At 37.8% G+C, this 22,988-nt stretch overlaps 3 protein-coding genes across 8 annotated transcripts; all 3 read right to left on the reverse strand.

Annotated features, from left to right (window-relative positions):
• Positions 1–687: 687 nt before the first annotated feature.
• On the reverse strand, positions 688–7,645 carry sergef (secretion regulating guanine nucleotide exchange factor). Of its 3 annotated transcripts, none has more exons than XM_055155661.1 (11): positions 7,587–7,645; positions 7,156–7,294; positions 5,972–6,124; positions 5,561–5,655; positions 5,423–5,483; positions 5,228–5,341; positions 5,093–5,155; positions 4,856–5,014; positions 4,618–4,784; positions 3,908–3,944; positions 688–2,221 (listed from the first exon to the last, which is right to left on the reverse strand). In XM_055155661.1, the coding sequence occupies exons 2-11, from the start codon at positions 7,166–7,168 to the stop codon at positions 2,055–2,057; spliced, it is 1,029 nt and encodes a 342-aa protein (XP_055011636.1). In that variant the 5' UTR covers positions 7,169–7,294; positions 7,587–7,645; the 3' UTR covers positions 688–2,054. The 3 variants fall into 3 exon arrangements, with proteins under 3 accessions (XP_055011636.1, XP_020790829.1, XP_055011635.1); XM_020935170.2 differs by having other exon boundaries at positions 7,583–7,640; XM_055155660.1 differs by lacking the exon at positions 7,587–7,645 and adding an exon at positions 7,393–7,544.
• A 1,014-nt stretch (positions 7,646–8,659) lies between these two features.
• Positions 8,660–13,059, reverse strand: tph1a (tryptophan hydroxylase 1 (tryptophan 5-monooxygenase) a). Its single transcript, XM_020934888.2, has 11 exons — positions 12,380–13,059; positions 11,097–11,231; positions 10,843–11,026; positions 10,645–10,745; positions 10,500–10,567; positions 10,212–10,408; positions 9,603–9,738; positions 9,404–9,530; positions 9,226–9,321; positions 9,013–9,146; positions 8,660–8,946 (listed from the first exon to the last, which is right to left on the reverse strand). The coding sequence occupies exons 1-11, from the start codon at positions 12,461–12,463 to the stop codon at positions 8,772–8,774; spliced, it is 1,437 nt and encodes a 478-aa protein (XP_020790547.2). The 5' UTR covers positions 12,464–13,059; the 3' UTR covers positions 8,660–8,771.
• A 4,044-nt stretch (positions 13,060–17,103) lies between these two features.
• On the reverse strand, positions 17,104–21,109 carry saal1 (serum amyloid A-like 1). Of its 4 annotated transcripts, none has more exons than XM_020935218.2 (13): positions 20,956–21,109; positions 20,171–20,334; positions 19,968–20,069; positions 19,758–19,841; positions 19,408–19,487; positions 19,272–19,331; positions 18,916–19,031; positions 18,639–18,801; positions 18,452–18,534; positions 18,203–18,388; positions 17,856–18,013; positions 17,691–17,783; positions 17,104–17,400 (listed from the first exon to the last, which is right to left on the reverse strand). In XM_020935218.2, the coding sequence occupies exons 1-13, from the start codon at positions 20,957–20,959 to the stop codon at positions 17,323–17,325; spliced, it is 1,371 nt and encodes a 456-aa protein (XP_020790877.1). In that variant the 5' UTR covers positions 20,960–21,109; the 3' UTR covers positions 17,104–17,322. The 4 variants fall into 4 exon arrangements, with proteins under 4 accessions (XP_020790877.1, XP_020790876.1, XP_020790879.1 ...); XM_020935217.2 differs by having other exon boundaries at positions 20,171–20,340; XM_020935220.2 differs by having other exon boundaries at positions 17,903–18,013; positions 20,171–20,364.
• Between the last annotated feature and the right edge of the window lie 1,879 nt (positions 21,110–22,988).

Below are 22,988 nucleotides of genomic sequence, written 5' to 3' on the forward strand. Positions count from 1 at the left end.
TGTTGTATTTTGTGTGCCTATTTTTGGTGTGTGCCAGTGCTGTAAATACGCTTTGGTGTGTTCAAGTTGTGTGTACTAATGTTTTGAGTGATCATCAGATATTTGTGTGCTTTTTGTTGAACAAAAAAAATGTTGCTCCGATTTAACTATCCGCCCAGGCAAAAACCTGACACTTGTCATGTTGGCCAAATGAAATAGATGAAACACACAAACACAAATTTGCACAGTCATGGTAACATCTTTGTATACAATCTCAATAGAATGCACTACTTTGCACCAGTGGACTTTTAACATTCCTTTGGCATGTTTCAGACAATGTGAGATAACACCCACTAACACCCATGTTTTAACATACAGGCTTAAAAGCACCACACTTTACAAGTAAAGTTAAATAATTAGATGGTGCATTTACACGGTATTCATCGCAGATTTTTTAAAATTTCTATTTATTTCTATTTAATATTTAAAAGTGATTATAGATATTCAGTCTTCTTTGAATGTTGACATATCTAATAATACTGCTATGACACGATTACTTAGTAATACATTTCAATTGACAATCATTTTAGAATTACATTTATGTTTTGTTTAGAACCAATTGGTATTTTAGTATCCAATACTAAGAATTGCCAAAACTCCATGTTCATACTTGAAAAGTGCCTATGTTAAAATATTATTGCCAACAGATTATGGTACATTTTTTATTTTGAAATAGCTATTGGTTTCAACCATCAAAAGCTCAGTTCTGGACATTAATATCAGTGCAGTACATATAAAATCTCACATATCAGCAGTTTAAGGTAGGAGTGAACATTCATCAAGATTACAAGGTCAAAATGTTAGAAAAAAGGGACCAACTTTTTCAAAACAACTGCAAACTCACTGCCTACACTCTGAAAACTGGTCAGGTACAACAAGATTTGATCAACTCAGTAAGACCGTTGTGTCGATTATGACTGGATCAATAATGCAACAAAGAGGCAACTACAATGTGCCGTTTAGTAAGACTTCAGATTATGGTGGGCACCGTGCATTTTGTACTTAGTCATCCTAATAAGGTGTTCAGTGATCGTTCTGATTGGTTTGCTGTTTAGGGAATTTTTTTGTGATAATACAGTTCAGATTGTACAATAAAATAGTGATCAAATAAAATAAAACACGAATTATTATTTTTCAGCGCATCTTTTTTTTTTTTTTTACTACGAAGTACACATTTTATATCGTTTAAATCACACAAGTGCATTAATTGAATGATATTTATGATTCTGTAATAAAACTGCATTGCCATGAAAATTTTTCTAAAAGCGGATTAGACGCATCAAGTCATGAGCTTGTCATTGCCCTTGACTGTGTACTGGCCCCAGGCTTGTCACTGATCCCCAGGTGCTGCACTGCGGACACCAACTGCTTATAAATATTTAGAGTGGGTAAAAAGCCCAAGATTACATTTTTCTCTTGAGGGATTACTCAAGTAAGTGTGACAAGCAAGACACTGAAACAGTCAAAGTGTGATAAAAATACAGATAAAGAGGATAGTGGAAAAAATGGCTGCTTTTTATGCTTAAACAGTAAATCATTATCGGCATTAACTCAGCACCCTTCAATGTGTTTCACTGAAAGTCTGGTTTAACTGTCTCCAAGCGCTCAACATCACAGTGATTAAACAGCTGGCAGGTGAAGTGGAGCCAGAGCACAAAAGGAGCCCACACCTCAATGCACCATAACTGCTTCATTCATGAAAACGGGCGGTCCAATACCATATATGGCTATAGGCGCCAGCTCCAGCAAAGCCATCACCACCGATCATGTCCATCAAGGTGATGCGCCAGTGGAAAAAATATAGCTTCACTCCAAAGAAAACATATTTCAACTTGTGTCCATCAACATGACAGTATTTATGGCAAATGCGATTTAATGTGTGACCTTTGCAAAAGGTTCAGAGGAGGTGAAAGTTATTGTGGGATGGGCAGTTTGATAAAAGGCACATGATACTACGGTGTGTAGTAAATCAGCATTTAGTGTTGTGGAATCCTTTGAACTCGGATTACTGGATGTTACTGAGATGGAGCTGTCGCAGTGCACAATGCCAAAGAGTGTCCAGCTCCGCAGCCAATGAGGAGCGGGTGGAGCCCTGGGATGAGACGTGGCTGCAGGACATCAGTGTGTGACCCGTCTCCACACATTCCATGTTCGTTCCAACCCCAGGAGAGAAGACAGCTCCCTGTTACAAAAAAAAAAAAAGGTCACAGGTCAGTGGAGCTGAGACAGAAGACATGGCTCTGCAGTACTGTAACATGGGAGCTAAAATTAGCACCCTATGGAAAAAGAGCACATGATCAAAAACATCCCTCCTGACAGTTGGCCATAATAAAGTCTCCTGCTCCTTACAGCTGGAGCTCGTAGTGGGTGTGGTCAGGTCTGCATCACTGAGGAGACACGTGCCATGGCAACACTGTTACCTAATAGGATTCATCACCATGGCAACAGAAGAGCGCTTGCTTTCTCAAGGGTAACACATCTTTTCCCAGCTCACAGTTGTGTCTTTCATGCCTTGTTCTCATTTCATCAAGGGAATTCTTTGTCTTTCTGTGCATTCAGTGCTCCACTCTTAAGCGGTGTCATCAAAAGATCTGGCAATCTAATAAGGCTTTACTGGGTTAGCAGACGAACAGCAAATTAGAAGCTTCTGTTGGTGCATCTTGTTTCATATGCATTTATAAGCATTATTTACAGTATGACACCAGGTGTGAAAAAGGTTGTCCGTACATTTGCTTCATGACTAAAGACTTATTTTGGTGCTCTGCTTAATTCATGGAGTCTCTGACTACAGCACCAATGTTTCCATGGCAACAAAGTGCCAGCACGGTATTGTGCATAACAAAACATTAAAATCAAGGCGCTCAATCCAAAAGCTATTTCCCTGTAAACAAATCTCATCACTGGGTTTTCCTTTCAACAGTAAAACAAATTAACAGTAATACCATTGGACCAATTGGTTATTTATATTTCTGCATTGAGAAGAACGCAGAGCAATCTTATCCAGTATGCTTGCACAAAGTGTTTTTATGGCATAAAGATAAAAAAATGCCACCAGGTGCCCCAGCTCTACAACGGGCAATGTGCCACCAGTGATGGCTTGTGATGAGTCTGATACAAATGAGCACTGGGAGGCAACAGATATCATAAGCAGCATTCTATGCTCCCAGTTCCTTTCCGCGTGACCTACTTCAGCACCAGAAATAGCAGCACTCAGGTCTCTGCTACCAATTGTATTTTGCCATTTCATTTATTCTTCCACCACACTTGAGAAAAGATAAAGAAAAAGAGACATCTGTGCATTCAGTGAAGAGGAACTTTTTAAACAAGATGTAATGGTCCTACCACAGATCATTGTATTATACATAATAATGTAATTTGAACTGGTTTTCAATTTTGAAAATCTTAAATAGAAATTATTATCGAGTTGGTATCTTAAATATGAAATAGGTAACAAAACACTATTTCCAATGTACGAAAATAAAACGAACGACACATGTAACTGTACTGTCTGTGCTGTTGTTTTCCGCGTACAGAAAGGCTGCTCTGCTCTCAAACATTAAACAGGAAAAACAAATGTGTGTGCAGTTAATTCAGCTCTTTCACAGGCCTGTTCAGATAATTACTTCTGTCAATGATACCCATCTATCCCAGCTGTAATTACTTCCTGTTGCAAAGGCCACAAAGAAATGAGCTGACCTCAGAAATTCTCTGCATTAGCAGAAGGATTAATATTTCACATTCATGTTTATACCTAGAGTTCATGAGCAGTACAGACTTTAAAATGGCTTAGTCTCACCTATAAGCAGATACTTTACATTCACACTAGGATGATAAAATGCCTTTCAATCATTTTTAAAAATATACTCACCAACAATTGCAAGGTTGTGTTCAGATCCACAGGCAATCTGGAGGGCAACATACATAGATACATTATATTGTACTAGAAAGGAAAATTGAAAAAATAATAATGTCTAACAATATCTTTTATGCCAAAGTATAACTGCTTGAAAATTTACAGCTCACTGATCTGTCTTACCTCAGCTCTCAGCACACTATGACAGGTACACAAGCAATTGCAATGGTCTGCTTGAAGGAAAAATGATCAGCAGATTGCCCTTGCCTGTCCCTGACATCATCTTTATGGGCTAAGATTTCTAACCATACAGCTGCCATTTATAGTACAGGTTAACTGCAGCAATCCAGCACTAGTCGCATATAATCGTCCTTATGGGAAAAGAGACCTCTGCCTTCAGCAAATTTAAGTGGTTGTCTCCCATGTGACTGATAATAGCAGGGATGTGTATTTTGCACATGAGATATAGCGAGTGAAAGCCATAACAATCCTCTCTTAGGGAGCATCCCTCTCATTCAGTGATGAGCAGCTCATCTGATGCATCACTTGTTGTGGACTTTTGCCTCCACCTGCTGGCTGTTATATGTAGTGCATAAAGAGAGGAACAACTCTTGGCAACATATCATCATTACTGCCAACAATCCATCTAGCAGACAGCTTTAGTAACACTTGTGACATGCTCTAAGTGCCATTATCTCAAAACAACTGCCACGCAAAGGACTTACCTGTGTGGCTCCTCTAAGCACTTTGACCTCTGCAGGGAGGCAGGCCTCCTGGCTGCCACCTTCTGCCATAGGATCATGTGACAACAGTTCTGAGTTCTGATTGGCTGAACCCGTGCGACCCAGCTGTCCATAATTTCCTCTGCCCCATGTGAACACTCTCCCAGACTCTGACAAGAGTAACAAGAGTCCATTTTTCTGTTTATTGCACACCAAATAATGCACGTGTATACCATCTCACCTGTTTGAGCCACATTATGTGTCCATCCACTCCAAACATTGGTTACTTTTTCTCCACCCAAATGGCAGCACTTTAGGGAAATGGGTGAGGAAACAAAAGGCTCTGAGGAAGTCAGCTGACCATGCTTGTTGCTTCCCCACATAAACACATCACCGTCCTCTACATTAAATAAATATTCAAATATGGTTGATATTTTCACTAATATCAGTGTTAAATTATTAGTAAAAAGTTCCATACCTGTAAGATATAAACAATGTGCCATTCCTGCAGTTACCATACGTGGACATGTCTTTGCCAAACCTTAATATATTACAAATTTTTTTCTTAGATTCATATGACACCAGTTGACTCAACAATGGTGATGTTTCTTACCAGGTACCAGACAGGGAAGCTTGCTACTGAAATGTGATGGTACAGCACTGATAGTGAAGACTCTTTTGGCATGACTGCAAAGACCAGTTCCCCACTGATATACAGAACCTGAGACTAAAAACATAATAATTGTTCCTGTTTATAAAACTGTCAACACCTAAACAATAAGCATAAACAGGGTAATGGTACACAAACCTGTTACAGCAAGTGAGTGTCTAAGTCCTGCCGCTGTACTCACCACAGGCTCCTTTATACTCTAATAGAAATACATCTTTTAACCAGAGATTTTAGGGGATTTAAGGGGAGATAGATTCCTCCCCTTGCTGTACTTACCTGTACAATAAGACAATTTGCTGAAAGCTGGACAGTCTCTCCGATGCCCAGTTGTCCAAATGCATTAGATCCGCATGCTAGTACTTGACCAATGTCTGAACACATAAATTAGATGAAATCAATAAACATACATTCACTTACCTTGTAAAGTAAAGAATTTAGCAACAAAGATAGATCAGTTACAGTAAATTAACATCTCCAGTTATATAATAAATTTTGAAGTCCATAAACATATTGTCTAAATATGTTTATGGACTTCTTTATAAGTGACCCAGGCCACAGACTGAAAAATTAGGACCATTGCAAATAACAGGAAGCTGATACCGAGGAATATAATTTATACACACTATAATATGCTTAGGGTGAATGACACTGGATAGTAAACTACTCACCAGAACATACTAAACTCACCAGAAAGAAGGAGTGTAAAATCCCAACCACAGGATACATTGGTGATTTTCTGCCTTAGACTAGGACAGAGTTCAAGAGTGTAAACATCCAGGGTGTGTCCAAGACCAAGCTGACCTTTGTTATTCTGCCCACATACAAAAACTTCACCGTTCCCTGAAGACAGCATATCACACAATGATAAAAGCATTCATATATTTTACAGTGACAAAGGTCTCAACACAAAGCAGCATTATCTTACAAATTATTGTGCCAGCAGATGGTGCACTGACGTAGTAAAAAGTGGGTAGATTTTAGGAGTGGAAAGCGCTAATTTATATTTAATACAGCTTTAGAGTATTGCTTTTAAATGTGAACAATTGAAAATTACTAACAAATTTAATTAGTAACTACAGTTATAATATGTTATTAACTACAGTATTTCATAAGCATTTCTGCCTCTGTCACTCCACACACACAGAGTTTAGAGAATGTAGATTTAGTTTTTAAAGGATTTTTCTTCATTCTAGTTTAAACAATTTTAGTACTGTTTTTATTTAAAAGTATTTTAAATAAAAACAGTAAAAACAACAAAAAACAAAGTGCTAAGGTGTTGTGTTTCAAAGTAAATATTAAATTGAGGATCTATATTTTAATTGAATAGTACATTTATTAAGTCCTCATGACTTTAACTTTTCAAATTTGTAATTTTATCTTTTCTATCTGAATACTTGTACTTTTGTTGTGATGGTTTTCCAATATTAAAGCTTTATAAAGCACACTACAGAACAGTTGACGGTGCTGTGTAGATGTTTTGCCAAGGCGCCTAAAGTATAGAAGAATACAGGATTTCTTTCTATCAAAGTATAATTCTGAGTAGTCTTTGAGCAGTCTTACTATGGAAGAACATGCTAGAACATGGTTAAACATTCATAAAAGTTCATTTTACAGACCCTTTATTAATAATTTGACAAGGCAACCTTTGCATATATTGTACCTTATAGTAATAAGTAATTTATACTTTAACTCAAGTAATGAAATTGTCTCCTTTATTCAAAAGTAATAACGTTTACTTGATGCTAAAATTTGACTTATGGAAAAGTACTTGTAGGCTACTTAAACCTGAGATAATTAGTACACATTCAGTGACACTTTCCACCACTTGTAAATTGCACAGCTACTGTTAAAAAGTTGCCATTGAAACCCACCGGTGACCACCATCGAGTGCCCCCCTCCACCGCTTAGTGTCCGGGCAGCCTGGACTTGGAAGGCGGTGGTGGGTGCCGGCTGTGGCAGGGACTGGTCCTCCACATGTCCCTGTCCCAGTTGACCGTAACTGTTGGCTCCCTATGAGAACAAAAAAAAAAAAAAAAAAAAGTGTACAAAGTGTTCAAAACGTGAGGCTATTTATTTTTGTTCGATATATGTGTTTTTAAACTTAATACCATAGTAATTACGCTTCCCTCACACGGTAATGGCTAGCCTAGCTATAGCAGTGGTGATGTCGAAAAGGGCAACGTATTTTATGTGAGTATGTAGTAGTTACGTGTCATTAAAATGAAATCATATAAATGATCCATATCTATTACTGCACTACAGATCGGAACTTCCAAAAAAGTCACATAATAAACTTACCCACGTTTGTAAACAAAACTTCTCAGCTGAGCTCGTTTCCATGGAGGACCTGCCAACAACCGGAACATCGAATTTACGACACTGTCGTGGTTATCTGATTATATTAGTATTATTTGGATTTATCGCGATCATGAATTAATTAATCAGTTTTTCCAGGCCAAACATGCATATAATCTATCATTTGTCATAATAGTCTTAAGATATATAATTATTATGATTAAAAACAGCAACCAACAATAATAAACAAATTATTTTTTATTTTAAGATGAAAGTCACACAATGAAGACATCAGTTTATATATTAAATCAAAATCTAACGTTGACATTTATACAGTAAAAAAATATTTTCATTAAAAACACACTTCAAACTATAAACTACTGTAAAAGGAGGGTATGTACCCTTACTGGTTTAAAAAAGTAACTATAGTCACAACTAAATCTGGGTTGCCAGAGTTTTAACCTGCATATTTAGGAAACATACATACAAGTTTTTCTCATTTTCACCATAGGCTATGTCCAGGCCATGTCTAACATGAAAGCTCAGAACCGCCAGAATTCACTCTGAGTTGCAGAGGTTGGGGTTTATGTAGCCTATTCAGATCATTCTCATTCAGCTTTCTGATTGGAACATATTGAGAACCAAAATACCAAATTACAACATCAACAGCTTGGCCATCACGCCATTTCATAAATCAAAATTACAATATTAGTAAAAGCAGCATCTGATTAGAACATGTAGGCTATGTGTGGACACAGATAGACTCATATTTATGAAATTTGAAATTTAAATTTTACATACCCTCCCTTTAACCACTGTATACATGTGCCTTTGTTTAATTATACAGTTGCACACCAAAAGCAACAAAATGCATACATCAAAGGAACAGCAATCAGTATTATAGCCTACTCATGTGGCAACACCAATAAATTAATTACAAAAATATATCATAGTATATTGTACACAACAGTAATGTTTGTGAAAGGAAACTGAAATGGAGTCAGTGATGACATTTCAACACAGTGATGAGAGCAAAATTACAGATTTGGGTTACATGATTGAAAAGGTTTGTAGCTAAGTCTTATTTTCAAGCTGAGCACATCAAGTGTAGTGACAAAGGAAAATGGACATGCAGTTTCTACAGCACTGGAGTGTGGACAGATGGAAAAGAAACCTTTTCTCTCAAAACAGGTCAGACACCAAGCTGCTTGTTGAGCCGGTTCAGGGCATCTCCAACAATATCGAGCTCATGTCGAAGCTCCTCCACCACACTGTTGATGCTGGTGGTGTCTTTGAGGACATCCACACTCTGGGTATAGGGGTTATACCGCACAGAGAACGGGCGCTTAATAGTCTTGGCAAATTCCCTGAAATAAAGGAAAAATAAGATTTCCAAAGAAGCATGCATGTTATTGCCATTAAAATTAAATTACCTCATCTTGACTTTGGCTTCTTCAAAACTGTTTGACACAAAGTAGACATCCTGAAATGTTGTGATAATGCATTCTTGATTGCATGTAACTTTGGGATCAAAAGGCATTATCCTTGCATTACCAGAAAGTGCATGCTGTGAAATACAAATGAACAAATTAGTTAAATTAACTAGACAGCAAGAAAATAAGTACTGTGGCATAAAACCACTTCACCTTAAGCTCACTGATAGATGACAGTAGACCAGCTCCATAGGCTCGCAGCTGCCCCTCTTGTTTGCATAGGCCAAACTCCACCGTGAAAAAATAACACTAACAATATTTAAAAGATTATTTATTTCATATACGCACATATAAGATACGGTATATAACTTTAAACTGAAGTGTTACCTACAGTGGCCAGTTTCTGAACTGATTCATCAGATGCTCCCAAAGAAGCAAGGCCAATCTCCTGAGAAAACTGGGCAAAGCTGGGCTCAGCCAGCAGTGGCACATGACCTAGCAACTCATGGCATGTGTCCCTGAAAGAAAAACATAAAAATCTAATCTTCCATTTTTACTACAACATGAGATGAAAACAGATCTGTACTTACGGTTCAGGAGTGTATAAAGGGTCTGAACTGTGGCGCACATACTGAGTGCAATGAAAAACCCGGAAAGCTAAACCTGCAAGAAAGTCCCGAGGTGATAGATAACCGGCTACAGGCCTGATAGTGAATCCTGTGCGCTCTGAAATTATACAGAAAGGAGAACATATAAATGCTGTGCCATGGGCTGCCACCTGGAACCTTATCAGACAACACTAAGTCCTTTTTTATGTAAAAAAAAAAAAAAAAAAAAAAAAAGCATATCAAAATATATCTCCTGCCTGACTACATCATCTAAAAATTGGGCTTCTGAACTTGTGACTGATGAACTAATTGAGGGAGACACACAAAGTTCTGTTTAAACACCTAACGGCATGAGCTTCAATAAATCTCATATAAGGGGTGTTACAACCCAGTAACTACTAAATGTTGCCCTGCTGTGGGAGAAGTGATTAAGGACTATAATCAGAAATCAGGAATCAGGACTGAGTTAATAATTTAATTCAAATGTTTATACAGATCAACTATGTTACACACAAAATGTTCTTTGGTTTTATCCATACTTCCTTGAATATAGCAATATACTGTATTTTTATTTTACATATTAATCAATACCTTTCAGAAATCGCGACACGTCTTCCAGCTGAGGGATGTTGTCTTCTCGGCATTCACAGTATTTGGATAGAAGTGGCAAATTCTTTAAATATTCTCTACAGGCGTGAGTGGGGTACAATTTGTTTAACTCCCTGTAAACAACTCCCCAAGTTTTAACCTCCTCTTCTGTGAATTCAATAGATGGAATGGGATCCCCACTGCAGAACAGAATCAGATCTCTTGGTTTCACCAGCCTCCAACATTAGAAAAAAAAACAACAACAAAAAAAACCAAAACTTGATAGCTTACTGTTTGTATGACATAGCAAGATCAGCAAAGTATTTTCTCCTCTTTCTGTAAACATTGTCCTTGAAACCCTGAATACACAAATATATTTAACTTTGAACTATTTATATATAACTTAAAATCAGTAAATAGTTAAAGGTTTACATACTGGATGGTCTGCGTCCAACTCTGATCCATACATTAGGACACGATTTGCACATTTGTCCAAGTCTGAAATTTTCTTTGGAAACCAGGGCACATTATATGTTCCTAAAAATGGAAATTTTTAGGAACGCGTTATTTTATTTATTTATTTATTTTTTTTATAAATAACATGGAGTTAACTTATTCATTCTGAATGATTTACCTTCTTCAGGCAAGCAGGAGTTATCAGGAGGCTCCATATCAACCACATTTACATGGTTTCGAAGTAACTGAATGATTTCGTTCAGTTGTCCGTTATTGCTGTCACAGTCAACAAAGATTTCAAATTCTGAGTTGCGTCTCTTTGATTTCCTGGACTCTATGTGGACAAGGTTGACATGGTTTTCCTGTATACAAATATGTGTAATTTAATTTGTTCATAGATGAATTAAAGTATAACATTGTAAAAGTCCATACTTGGAAAAGTTTAAGTGCCTTGACCAGTCCTCCAACTTCGTTCTTCAAGGAGAAGATTATTGTGGCTCTTCCCTTTTCAGATGTATTCTTCTTTTCACTGTTTTCTTCAATTTTTGAAAAGGTAGATTTGTTTATCTGAAAAAAAACAAAAAACAAAAAAACACACATGAGACCAGACACATCTTCAGGTTATTATTGCATACTACAATAAGCAGAATTATATGAATTTCCTATCCGTACAGTTAAGTTAGTTGGAATCATATGAGACTATTAGTGTAAATGGGACACATTTTGAAAGTTATAGACTTGTGCGTGATAATCGCAAGTGATTTCAGCACCTTGGACAGCGAAGGGTATTGAAGTTCAATACACATTTAAACAAATAGCTAACTATACACATACACACACAAACGCACACACGACTTGCGCCTACAGACAACACCTCTGCACCTCTTCTATAGCTTTGCTCTCCTACCATTTTCCTTCCTTCCAGCATTTTGAAAACTGTGCAGAGGACCAGTTTTCGGTGCGCTGTGGCGGGTCGAATACCCGAAAGCATCAGTGCCAGCGCAGACTGTCTCAAGTCAACCCTACCTGTCTCCACTTAATCAAGATGAACTTGTCTTTGTCTCAGGCAATCGTCTTAGAGCAATCTTACCAGTGCAGCACTGGGAAAGCTCATTAGTCCTGCCGTCGTGTAACCTTCCACACGGGCATACGTGGTCCTGGTCCTGCATCTGTGTGTCTGCTACGTAAGATTAAATCTATGTATAAAAACAAGCGTTTATGGCAATTTCCTATTTATAAAAATGTTTTAATGAACATTAACCCCCCCCCCCCCCCCCGACTATAACAGTTTTATTGAACATGCTGAGCCCTTTTAAAGTTATTTTTGCCTTATTCTTTATCTTGTTTAACGGATCTATTTTAGTAGAATCTTCGTAGTTTTAGTTCTCTAAAGGCCCCTGCCCATTTAGACATTTTTGCGTATCATCTGTCCTCATCTTCGTGTTTTTAAGCAAAATCTATGCATAGGTTTTTCTAAAATCTTAAAGGCAATAAAAGAAAAGCAAATACATTGTCATGTCTGTAACCCTATTAGCCCTTTGACGCAGGTAAGAAAAATGTAAAGGCTTAAATTAATCTGCGCTGACGGCTGTGTTGGATAAGATAAACCCGGATCAACACCACGCTGTGCAAAAGTTCATCATAAAATGTCGGCACACGCAACTGAAACTAATACAAAAAGGGGTTAAATGAAATAGCCTGCATAAGTAACCTACCTCATTGTTTAGGAACTTTTCATCAAAGCCAATATTCATCGAGTCGAAAGATCTTCCTCTTCGTGGCCCTTCAAGTTTGTACATGATAAAGTACAGCTGCGTTTCTCAAATTTGGTTTGCTTTGACGAGGGAAAATCTCCGATTGGAGTGGGTCAGGTGGGCTCTCACAGCTCGAACTCGGTCTGACAAGCTACGTGATTTCCTATTTAACTCCTGCGAAAAAAGAGGAGGGGGCTCTAGGAACTAATCAGGTTGTCAACTCCACGCAGACACATGGAAAAAGCGCAGCGTGTGCGTCACGAGGGCGAGGGGATCTTTTTTGGTCACCTATGGTTTTACTCAAAGGCCGCTTTTGTTCGAAGTTTTTTAGTTTTTTTTTGTTTTTTGTTTTCTTCAAAATTGTAGGGGGGTTACGATTTCATTGGCCTATAGGCTAGGTCTCTTCGATTTATAGCCTAAATAACAGATTTAATAGAGGATAGCCTGCCCTGCAGTGTGATTTCTTTAATGATCTTTGAACATGGTAATAATGCAGATATATACTGATATAAAGGAAAAACTAGATATTTGATGAATCAATGCTGACTGACCATAGAGTGTGTTGCTAAGCTTTCTTTATTCCTACTGTTTGTAGACACTTTGAGGCCTACAGGTCAAGGTTTGATCAGATTAAAAGTATAGTCTACCTGCCCTGCCGCAATCTCAATCTCCCTCCTGAAATCCACCCACTGCACTGTAAGCACCTCTGGCTTCTCTTACACTTAATCTGCCCATTTAGATATTAAAAAAGACAGTGGCAATCAGATGGAAAAAGACATGAGCTCTTTATAAATCACCAGGACCCTTTTCATTAATTTAAGTCACTTTTCTGAACATGACTGGCCTTTTAAACCCATCATGAATGTAATCACTGCTGCACATGGCTCAGGTGGTCCTACCCCATGTCACCCGTGACACCATGATGCTTTACACAACCCCGAGGTAATGAAGGGCACTGCCTCTTTCAAAAAACAACTTGAGACTGGTAATTGCACTGGTAAATATGTAAAGAAGTCAAAATTGCTCATATTGTCACTACGGCAATAGGGTGCAGTGGGGACAAACTGAAAAAACACACAACTCACAATTCTTCAACATTTAAAAATATTATACATGAGAACAAGTAAATTATAATATTAATAGTAAAAACTATACTTAAGTCATATTAAGTGGGCTATAGAGTAAATGGCATTTGATATACCATCGCAACCGTTACTGTCTATAACTATAACAAACTACATTTAGTACCACTAAAACTATTTCTCAATAATATATTTAAAACTAAATAGACATTCAGTTACAAATATACATAGATTGCATTTTTATGGAACCCTTTTAAAATACTAAATATGGTCACTGTAAAATTTAACTCAGTTATCTGTTTACAGCAGTTGATGGTATCTCCTATTCTTTCATAACATTTAGTTTACATGTATAGTTTAATACAATTTTTAATCACTTCCATCACTGCTGTGAAGAAGTACCCATGAGAAAGACCAAACAATAACACTTGGCCAGACTAAGGTCATTATTTTTACTTACAAATGCGTCATGTTTAGTGTTTTGACAAGGCTTGTGTATTGTGTTGGGTATTGTGTGAAGAGAGAGAATATGCTGTCACATACCAGACATTATTTCAGAGGAAGTGGATGCAGAGAGAAAAGGCAAAGAAAAGGACAAAGAGTATGAGAGGATATGTTCTGCTAATGAACACTTTCTGAGGAAGGTGGTGGGTGGTACACAACGCAATACACACACCACCACTTCAGTTCAGTAAGGAGTGTCTCACACACTGTGTACTAATCATTTGTATTAAAAGCTCACCGTGACAGAGGAAGGAGTTTATGTTTTGTAATCCTGATCCTGTTATTAGTGTATATGGACTATACTTTTATATTGGCTCCATTGCATGTTATATACACAATTCTCCCTCATAATGATGTAATGATTTGCAAAGTAAGTGATAGGTTACACTGCATGGCTTGACCTCTGGAGCGCATTGTGTACTGACCTCCCTGGCCCTTGTAAAGTACTTCTGATTCAGTGCAGCGGTAATGAGAAGGCTCTCCATGCATCAACTCATCTCCTTACATGCACACAGGTCTGTCTTTGATGCACTGCATGCTGTCAGTGCACAGCCTTGTGGCTGTGTAAGTTAGTAAGTTATCCAAAGATGAAATCACAGTAATCTATTTAGTCTGGAGTGCTGAGATATGTTGAAGCCATAGTTCTGTTCACTATCAATTTCAACCTGAAATTTGGTCATTGAAGCTCATTCATTAAAATTTCAAAATTACTTTACTACAGGCCAATAATGGTGAATAAAAACTTATTCAATATTTTTGGTGTTTTTACATGAAGTCCAAATTTTTATCATTTAAACTTTGCAAACTTGACAAATCTACTTTATTGGTGTAATAAGTGTGGCATTTTGATAAAGGTTTAATTGCCTTTGGTAAAGGCAATTAAAGGTTAGTCCTATTCTCACCTCTGTTGTTAATTCCAGTAAGTGCTCTGTACATATTTCCAGAAACAAACTGGGGCTGTGAGCACTTCATCAATGGGACAGCGTCTTTCAGCAGGCCTGTGTCTTGTTTGAATAACAAACTAATCAGAGCAGTGAATGGCCTGTTTGCGCACATTTCCTGCACCAGGAGCATGTCCCTTTAATTAGTTCCAATTCTTTCATTGCTGAACAAACAGTCACATGTGCGACACGATGAGAGCTACAGTGTAAACAGGGACTAAACAGGATCAAACTACATCTATGTGGGCAACCCTTATAAACATCTGTCACATTCAATATGAATAACATAATAAAAATGTTAATAACAGAATGTTGTGATTAGTGACAGAAATAACACAGCCTTTAATTAAACTGCACAATGACCACTATGACATAGGATTGTTGGTAACTTTCATCATGATTCATAATCTAAAATAAATAATGTCAAAATCTAACAATGCTATATGAAAGATTTTATCTTATATTAAAATTACCCTGTCATTTTGTTTCTAAATGCTGTATTGTTTTCCCCAAAATATTATTATAGTAAACACATTTTTGAAATAACAAAACATAATATCAATATCAATATCAAAATATAAAAAGTCAAGATGAGACTATTGTGACATGAAATAGAATGTCAGAAATTAGCTGAAACCAATCATTTCACTGCGAAAGCACCTTTTCCTTCATTGACAAAGAAAGATGCAGGCCCCTTAATTTATAAGTACAAAGAGTAGCCATGGACACAAGAGGCAACGGGCGAGTCCACTCATACTCTGACCCTTCATTAAGTGTCTAAGCAACAGGTTAAATTCATTGTACTAGAGTACAGGAACCAAAACTTTGATTTGCAATTCAGAAGTGGGGTTAGAACAAAACATCATATCAACAGATAAATAGATGACTCTAGGATATTTGAAATATTAAAATACATAAAAAAAATTAGACATATCAAATAAAACAGATTCAGTTAACAGTAACAAAATGGTAGTCACCATATCCATTATTGCATTTGACAATAACAATGGGCATCCTGATTAAAAACAAATGTTTTTAATTTTTATTTATTATGATTTTCTGCGATTTACAAATAATCACTTTATTTACACCAACACATTATTTGCCTTATATTTATCATTGTATAGTAATAACTTTTTAAAATTATAAACTGACCACATGACCAGTTTGTTTCGGACAGTTATTTTCTCTGATGGATTACATAAATTTGATCTAGTTTAATACAGCTTGTCACAATGTTAAACAGAAAATTGAGTTGGCTGGCATTAAGAGCAAATATGGAAACCAGCTGACATCTGGCATCAGCGTTAGAAAAGCATGACGTGCCTTAATGTTTATGAAGCTCTTTACAGACACAGTTCACTCCATTGTATGCATTAGGTCAGATCATATCAGGCTGCAGTCAAGATGGGCTGATTGACAATACAGCTTGGCAGGGCAGCAACAAACATCTGAGCTTCACCGTCATCTCTGTGACACAAAACACCCCAAAGCAAGACCCGAGGGCCGAGCACCCACCAAAGCAACTTTTGGACCACAAGCAATCAGGCAAAGGCCAAGCCTGAGTGAATCTACATCATTCTAGCAATTCAAAGCACAAACGGGACATGACTCGTCATTCAAAGCACCAGCCGCCTTGGCATCACAAATACAGAGAGCAGGCTTTTTGCCCATAGGGTCTGCGTTCTGCGTGTGCCGTCACATGATTTCCATTAGAAAGAGTGTTCTACATATCAATCCAAGCTTTAATTAAAAAGCTGCTATATTCATAGGGGCTTCGAAAGCTCACTGGAAGTGCACAGGTTATGCAGCTCTTCTCCTGGAGTGGGTGCAATGGTGCATTTGGAAACCAAATGAGTTTATTGTCAGCAAGCTCAAGCCTTTCATCCAATTTATTGTCCTTACCGAGTGATAGTCACCCTCTAGTAAACACTTGATGTAGTCATCAGCATTAGCACCATTACACATTTGCTTGAGATGATTCAGTGAAAAGAACAAAAATGAAAATGCCATAAATGAAGCTTAACATAATATTTACAATGTTTTGGTGTATGGAAATTATCTCCAAAAAAGTTTAAACATCAACAGTAACCTAGATAAAGGAGACAGGCTTCATTACACAGGTGTATTCATGTTAAATAATCAGTGAGCTACAATGTAGAAACAAATATTTATTAAAAACAGTCACAACTGTCACAGCTGCAAATAGACATTTAACCAAATTAACTAAACAAGAAAAAAACAATGACACCATTTTGAGCTGTTACTTTTTAGGACAATGGTGAAATGATGACTCTCACCTAGTTGTTCCATGGAAAACCAAACTTGCCATCAAAGAGAACTAGGGAGCTATACTTGGCTGTTCTAAAGGGCCGTCTCAAACAGGAAAATGTTTTTTGAGCTTGCCTGACAGTCCAGGATCAACCTCCGACAGCATCAAGGACAGGTGCTGGAACTGCATCAGAGAAGGAAATGACAGAAGATGTTTACTTTCCACACATGTCAATAGGGCATGTTAATATTACACTAAAAAAAAAAAAAAAACAAATAAAAAAAAACAAAAACATGATATCGGTCAAGTTAAAGCCTGGGTATCAACCATTTTCACGTGTAAAGGATTTGTGCCAGCCAGAACAGGTTAGAGCAATGTTTAAACAATCTGCCTCCCTTTTTCACAGTAAGATGAAAATGAGATGCCTCAGCTGCAACCTTAAATGATCATTTGACTCAGGATGGAACACTTACAGAGGTGGTGAATGAGGTGTACAAACTTTCTGCAGCTGCCAGACAGGTCTTCTCTGTCAGATAGCCTTCTTTTATCAACTCTGCCATTATTTCCTAATAATAGAAACAAATAATAAGGAACTGACAGTCTAGTGTGTTAACATTGCTTATCAGTTCGACAATTACCTTAGAAATATCAGTAGAGATATCAGCTAAAAACTCTGATGAGATACCTGCCAGTGTTTGGAGCCGATCATCTGTAAAATACTCTTCTTCCGTACAAGAAATTTTGTACTCGCTATGGAAGTGAAGGACTCGTAAAACTGTGCCGATAAGTGTCAAGCCTGAAAAAAATAAAATAAAATTTATATATATATATATATATATATATATATATATATATATATATATATATATATATATATATATATATATATATATATATAAAAATCTATATTATATATATATCACCAAGTTGTACAGCTACAGTTGTTTACAGGAGATAACTTTCTCAGTGAAGGCTGTCAACTCACTTGTGTCCCCTTTACTGCTCCACTGATCCTGGCATTTATAGAGAGCCTGCAGCACCGCAAAGGCTTGGACTAAAATACCCCTTTGCTCTTGTAAGACAACTGGAAGATCATCTGTCTGACAGAGATCCTCACAGACAACTTCACAAACAAAGTTCCATATGGCTTTTCCGGGCCCATTAGCGGCACCTAAAGGGTTACAACATAAGTAAATTTCACAAAAAGCAAAGGGCAAAAAGCCGTTTGTCTTACCAAAAATCTGCATGCCCTCAGTTATAGTAGTCAGGAGCTGAAGAATATGAAGATAAATCTCTAATCCCTTTGGACTTTCTGATCTGTTAAAGTAAAATAAGTGGCAGTGAATACTTCATAACACAAGACATGTAGAATGCATAAGTTTATGAAATATAATGCAACAATTACATTATGACTGCCCTACCTGAGCTGCTTCCCAGCTTCCAGAAGACATGAGACCACATCCACACAGCTTTCTCCATCTCCAGCCTCTGGATGTGACTTATGTGTGACCCAGGACCTCATCTGGCCTTCATCCAGGTCAAAAACTTTGTCAACTAGCTCTCCAACCTTCTCTAAAAGATCAGCTGAAAAGAAAATTATTTAGTTTGTTTATAAAAATATATAATATGTAGAGATGCAGAATGCATTTGATAGTATTTTAGTTTTAGTCAGCATAGTTTAATAAAATATAAAATTACTGTTTGTAGAACTGCTCATGATGAAACAGAGATTGGAGCAAAAAGATGGCTGCTGTTGCATTCTCTCAAGCCACAAAGAACAAACATCTTTTTGGGAGACACAAGTCAGTAGTAACCTGTTAAAACAATTGAGGAAGCACAATTTCAAATGTCTGGTTATTACAATACAGGCAACTGCAATATCTAGGATGCAAAAATTAGACAATCTTCCCTATGGCAGTAATTATGCCATGGTTACAGACCTGACTGTTCAATTTCAACATCCAAAATCCCCTAGTCTAACACAAATTTCCCTGTTGTTTGAAAATGAGAGAAACTGAGTAGAGGGTCTTTTCTTTTTAGTCAAGTACAGGTACCTGCATGTTTCCAGAAGGGTTGGTGGGTCTGTATCACCAAGTAGGAGCAAAAGTACTTCCCTATGAAAAAAAGAGCAACACACTAGGATACACAGAGGGTGAAAATGACAATTCAGTAAAACTAGAATATACACACCCCAGGTCTTCATTTTGACTAAGAGTTAAACAGGTTTCAGGAAAACAAGCTATATTCCCAAGGATTCCCACACAAATTTCCTGTTGGTATGAGAAACAATAAATGGTATTACATACAACAACATTTTGTGTCACTAAAAAAACAAAAACAATTCCTGAACATAAACCATAGAGACTTTCAACCATTGCCATTTAACACAAGAAAGTCTAATTTATTCAATTAAAAAGATCAAAGCATATCACTGACTGAAGAAATTACTAAATCTCAATCTAGATTCAAATGTGATTAATTGCAGAGTTTACTGCAGGGTTTATGTAATGTTTAACTGTATTAATAGGGCTTTAGCTTACTGTAAGACGTGAACATCGAGATTTGGCAATAACTCCCAGTAGAATATCGGTCGCTTTGAATTCCTGCAGAAACCCAGCCACATCCTAAATATGGAATAGATTTATAAAATTAGAGACAGTGGGGAAAAAAGACAGCAACCTTAGAAAGTACAGAGTCACACAAAAATAAACAGACGGAATATAATAATAATAAAAATAATAATACATTACCTTATCCATAGCCATATCCCAGACTTTGCACAAATCTTCTTCATCATTGCTAGACAGATCCATAGGTCCATCAGAAGCTTCTTCTGCATGCTTTGTGACCATCTGATGAATGACAGCCACATTTACATAAATATAATTGCCTCTGACAGCTTTTTCCACTAGACAAACCTTAAATGTTGTAAGCTTTTTAACTACTTGATTACCTGTATAAGGCGAGTTAGAGTACTAAAAAGCCAATGCTTGCTATACACAGTGTCTCCAATGGCGTCCGCAGTTTCCTCTGCCTCTTCACTGGCTGGTGGAGGGGATGGGTTGCGATCCAGTTCAGGAGACTGTGAACCTTCTGAAGATGAAGCATCGTCACCTCCTGCATCTTGCACAATACCAGGGTTACAGTCTTTGGGAAAATGAACCATATTAATAATAAAACTTTTGAAATGACTGTTAACAGAGAGAGATATAATGCATTTTTTAATTATTTGCTTTGACACTAAGGTCTCAATTCACTGTTGTAGCAATTGTTGTTGCAATTCTGTGTTGTAGCCAAGCTTTCTCCAGGCTGCCACTGGTGTTAACGTTACGTCTATAAATCTGATGATTGTGTTTATATTTTGAATACAAAGTGTCGTAATTTCAATATTGTTGTAAATTCTGTTGTATTATTTTTGAACAGTCGTGTTTTGTGGTTTTCAGGGGATCTGCCAAATTAATGTTAACTTAATAAACTTATTATGCAACTATACTATAAAACATATTTATAGCCTACCTAACCATTAGGGTTTCCTACTTAGAGAAAAATCTCAGGTCATTCTCGATCAGTAGTAACGTTACTACAATGGGCGGCACTTCTTAGTTTTAACTAACCCCTAAGAGAAAAACTAAAGAATTGCTTAACTTTTTGTTTCGCTAGCTCAGGTTTGCTACCAACAGAAACATTAACTAGTAAAATTCACTTGGTCTTCAAGCCCTCTAACTTAATTTTACTCACCCATGGTGCCAGCATTGGATCATAACTCCTGCGACACTGTAAGCAGCAAAGAAATCCCTGACGGACTTTAAAGAGAAACGATAGGGTTTATGGTTTAGGGCTTAGGGTTTAGGTTTAGTTTTTGTACAACTCGGTTCCGCTCAGGCAGGGTGCCTTTTGCGCATGCGCTGTTTGCGACCGCTCCGCTGCCTTTAAGTCGTGTTGGGGTTTTTATGTTCTATGTGCTGGAAGATCTTCGGGAAGAAAATGGAAAATAAATATGTTCTGTTACAGGTACATCTCGATAAAACGCCAGATAACGAACATATTACAAACATACTCTTGATCCATATTGTGAAATCAGGTGGCTTTTTGCGAAGTCCTGCAAAGAATGATGGAAATAAGAAATGCCGCTATTGGCGCTGATATGTTTATATATAGCCTAGATCCAAGTATATTATAGCCAGAATACACGCTTCTTAAAAATACTTATTTTCATTCTGAATTTGCCAGGCAAACTGAGCTTACGCCAGCAATTTAAGCAATGTCGCCATCTACTGCGCTCTTATAAGTCTTGCAGTCATACTGTGAATTGTTTTTCAAGTTTTAACAAACAAGTACAGTCTAAGTTGATTAAACCCACCATACACAATCCAGAACCGGGTTTCATTTTTCAAAACGGATTATGATCTCAGCAAAATGCAGTTTTGCACTGAATGTAAAGCACGTAAAAAGATACATTATTATCCAAAATACAATACATTTGAGAAAGTAAGAACTGTTCTGAACCCAAATTTCCCTCTCCCTATAAAACTAGATAATTGAGACCTATGTGTTTCTCTTCAAGTCAGTTTCAATTTGGGATATTTGGGCATTTAGGATAGAAGTAAGTTACATTGTTTTACACCTGTGAAAGATCCTCTGTAAATACAGCTGTTAATGGGAGTTGTTATTATGATTCATGCCGACGATTCCCTTTACGGTTGAATTGCTATGTCAATGTTTGATAGTGATACCAGTATTTGTGAAAAGTCAATTGAACTGTCAAGCAGAAATAACTGTACAGCATCTCCACAGAGCAGCTGTCCTGTAGGGAGTTGTTCCAAAGTCCTATTTGCACTTGGAGGAGCTTCTCTATGGAACTGACGTGTGTAGAGCTGAAAAAACATAACTAACAAAACAATAGCCATTACCCTTGTCTGTTGGACAAGGAAGTAGTTATGTCCACAGTAAATTAAACTTGGAAACCTCTGTTATGATTGGGGCATAGATGTGTTGTCATCGTCTATTTGTCATACTATTACTATTTGGCATACTGTATGTGTTTGTAATAATATTGTTGTTTGTTTGTGTATATATATATATATATATATATATATATATATACACACCCCTCCTTGAACCGTCACCTTATCGTGGTGGACGGGTTTGAGTGCCCGAATGATCCTGGGAGCGATGTTGTCAGGGGCTTCATGCCCCTGGTAGGGTCACGCAAGGAAAACAGGTCCTGGGGGACGGGTCAGACGAAGAAGGGTTCAGAAGCCCCACATGATGAGTTCTAATCAGAGGCCAGTTACGCCCGGAATGGCGTCACCGGGCCCCACCCTGTAGCCAGGCCTGGGGTGGGTGCCCAAAGGCGAGTGTCTGGTGGCCGGGCCTTCCCCCACGGGGGCTGGCCGGGCACAGCCCGAACGCCCTTCCGTGGGCCCACCACCTGCGGGACGAGCCATATGCTTGTGCGGAGAGATCTGCGCGGCAGTCGAAGGCGGGGGCCTCGACAACTGGATCTCCGGACATGGAGACTAGCTCTGGGGACATGGAATGTCAGCTGACTGGGGGGGAAGGAGCCTGAGCTTTTGCGGGAGGTTGAGCGTTACCGACTAGATATAGTCGGCCTCACCTCCACGCACAGTTTGGGCTCTGGAACCCAACTCCGTGAGAGGAGCTGGACTCTCTATTTCTCTGGCGTTGGCTGTGGGGAGTGGCAGAGGGCTGGTGTGGGACTGCTCATTGCCCCACAGCTCAGCTGCCGTGTGTTGGAGTTCACCCCGGTG

Source organism: Boleophthalmus pectinirostris, unplaced genomic scaffold (assembly GCF_026225935.1).
Source record: "Boleophthalmus pectinirostris isolate CB_2022bp ecotype Guang Dong unplaced genomic scaffold, ASM2622593v1 HiC_scaffold_2, whole genome shotgun sequence".
Taxonomy (NCBI): domain Eukaryota; kingdom Metazoa; phylum Chordata; class Actinopteri; order Gobiiformes; family Gobiidae; genus Boleophthalmus; species Boleophthalmus pectinirostris.

Bases quoted from the DNA above. Each gene is read 5' to 3' on its own strand.
- sergef (XM_020935170.2), bottom strand. From the start codon at position 7,624: ATGGAAACGAGCTCAGCTGAGAAGTTTTGTTTACAAACGTGG. The intron at 5,015-5,092 runs GTATGGAACTTT...TATTTAATGTAG, and splicing joins ACATTGTTTATATCTTACAG to AGGACGGTGATGTGTTTATG. The intron at 3,945-4,617 runs GTAAGTCCTTTG...GTTGCCCTCCAG, and splicing joins TGCTTAGAGGAGCCACACAG to ATTGCCTGTGGATCTGAACA.
- saal1 (XM_020935216.2), bottom strand. The intron at 18,535-18,638 runs GTAGGGCAGTCA...TTACTTTAACAG, and splicing joins GAAGCTGGGAAGCAGCTCAG to ATCAGAAAGTCCAAAGGGAT. The intron at 17,401-17,690 runs GTAAGTGTTCCA...TCTCTGATGCAG, and splicing joins ACACCTCATTCACCACCTCT to TTCCAGCACCTGTCCTTGAT.
- tph1a (XM_020934888.2), bottom strand. From the start codon at position 12,463: ATGTACAAACTTGAAGGGCCACGAAGAGGAAGATCTTTCGACTCGATG. The intron at 11,027-11,096 runs GTATGGACTTTT...ATTTGTATACAG, and splicing joins AGGCACTTAAACTTTTCCAA to GAAAACCATGTCAACCTTGT. The intron at 9,147-9,225 runs GTGAAGTGGTTT...TGTATTTCACAG, and splicing joins CATCTATCAGTGAGCTTAAG to CATGCACTTTCTGGTAATGC.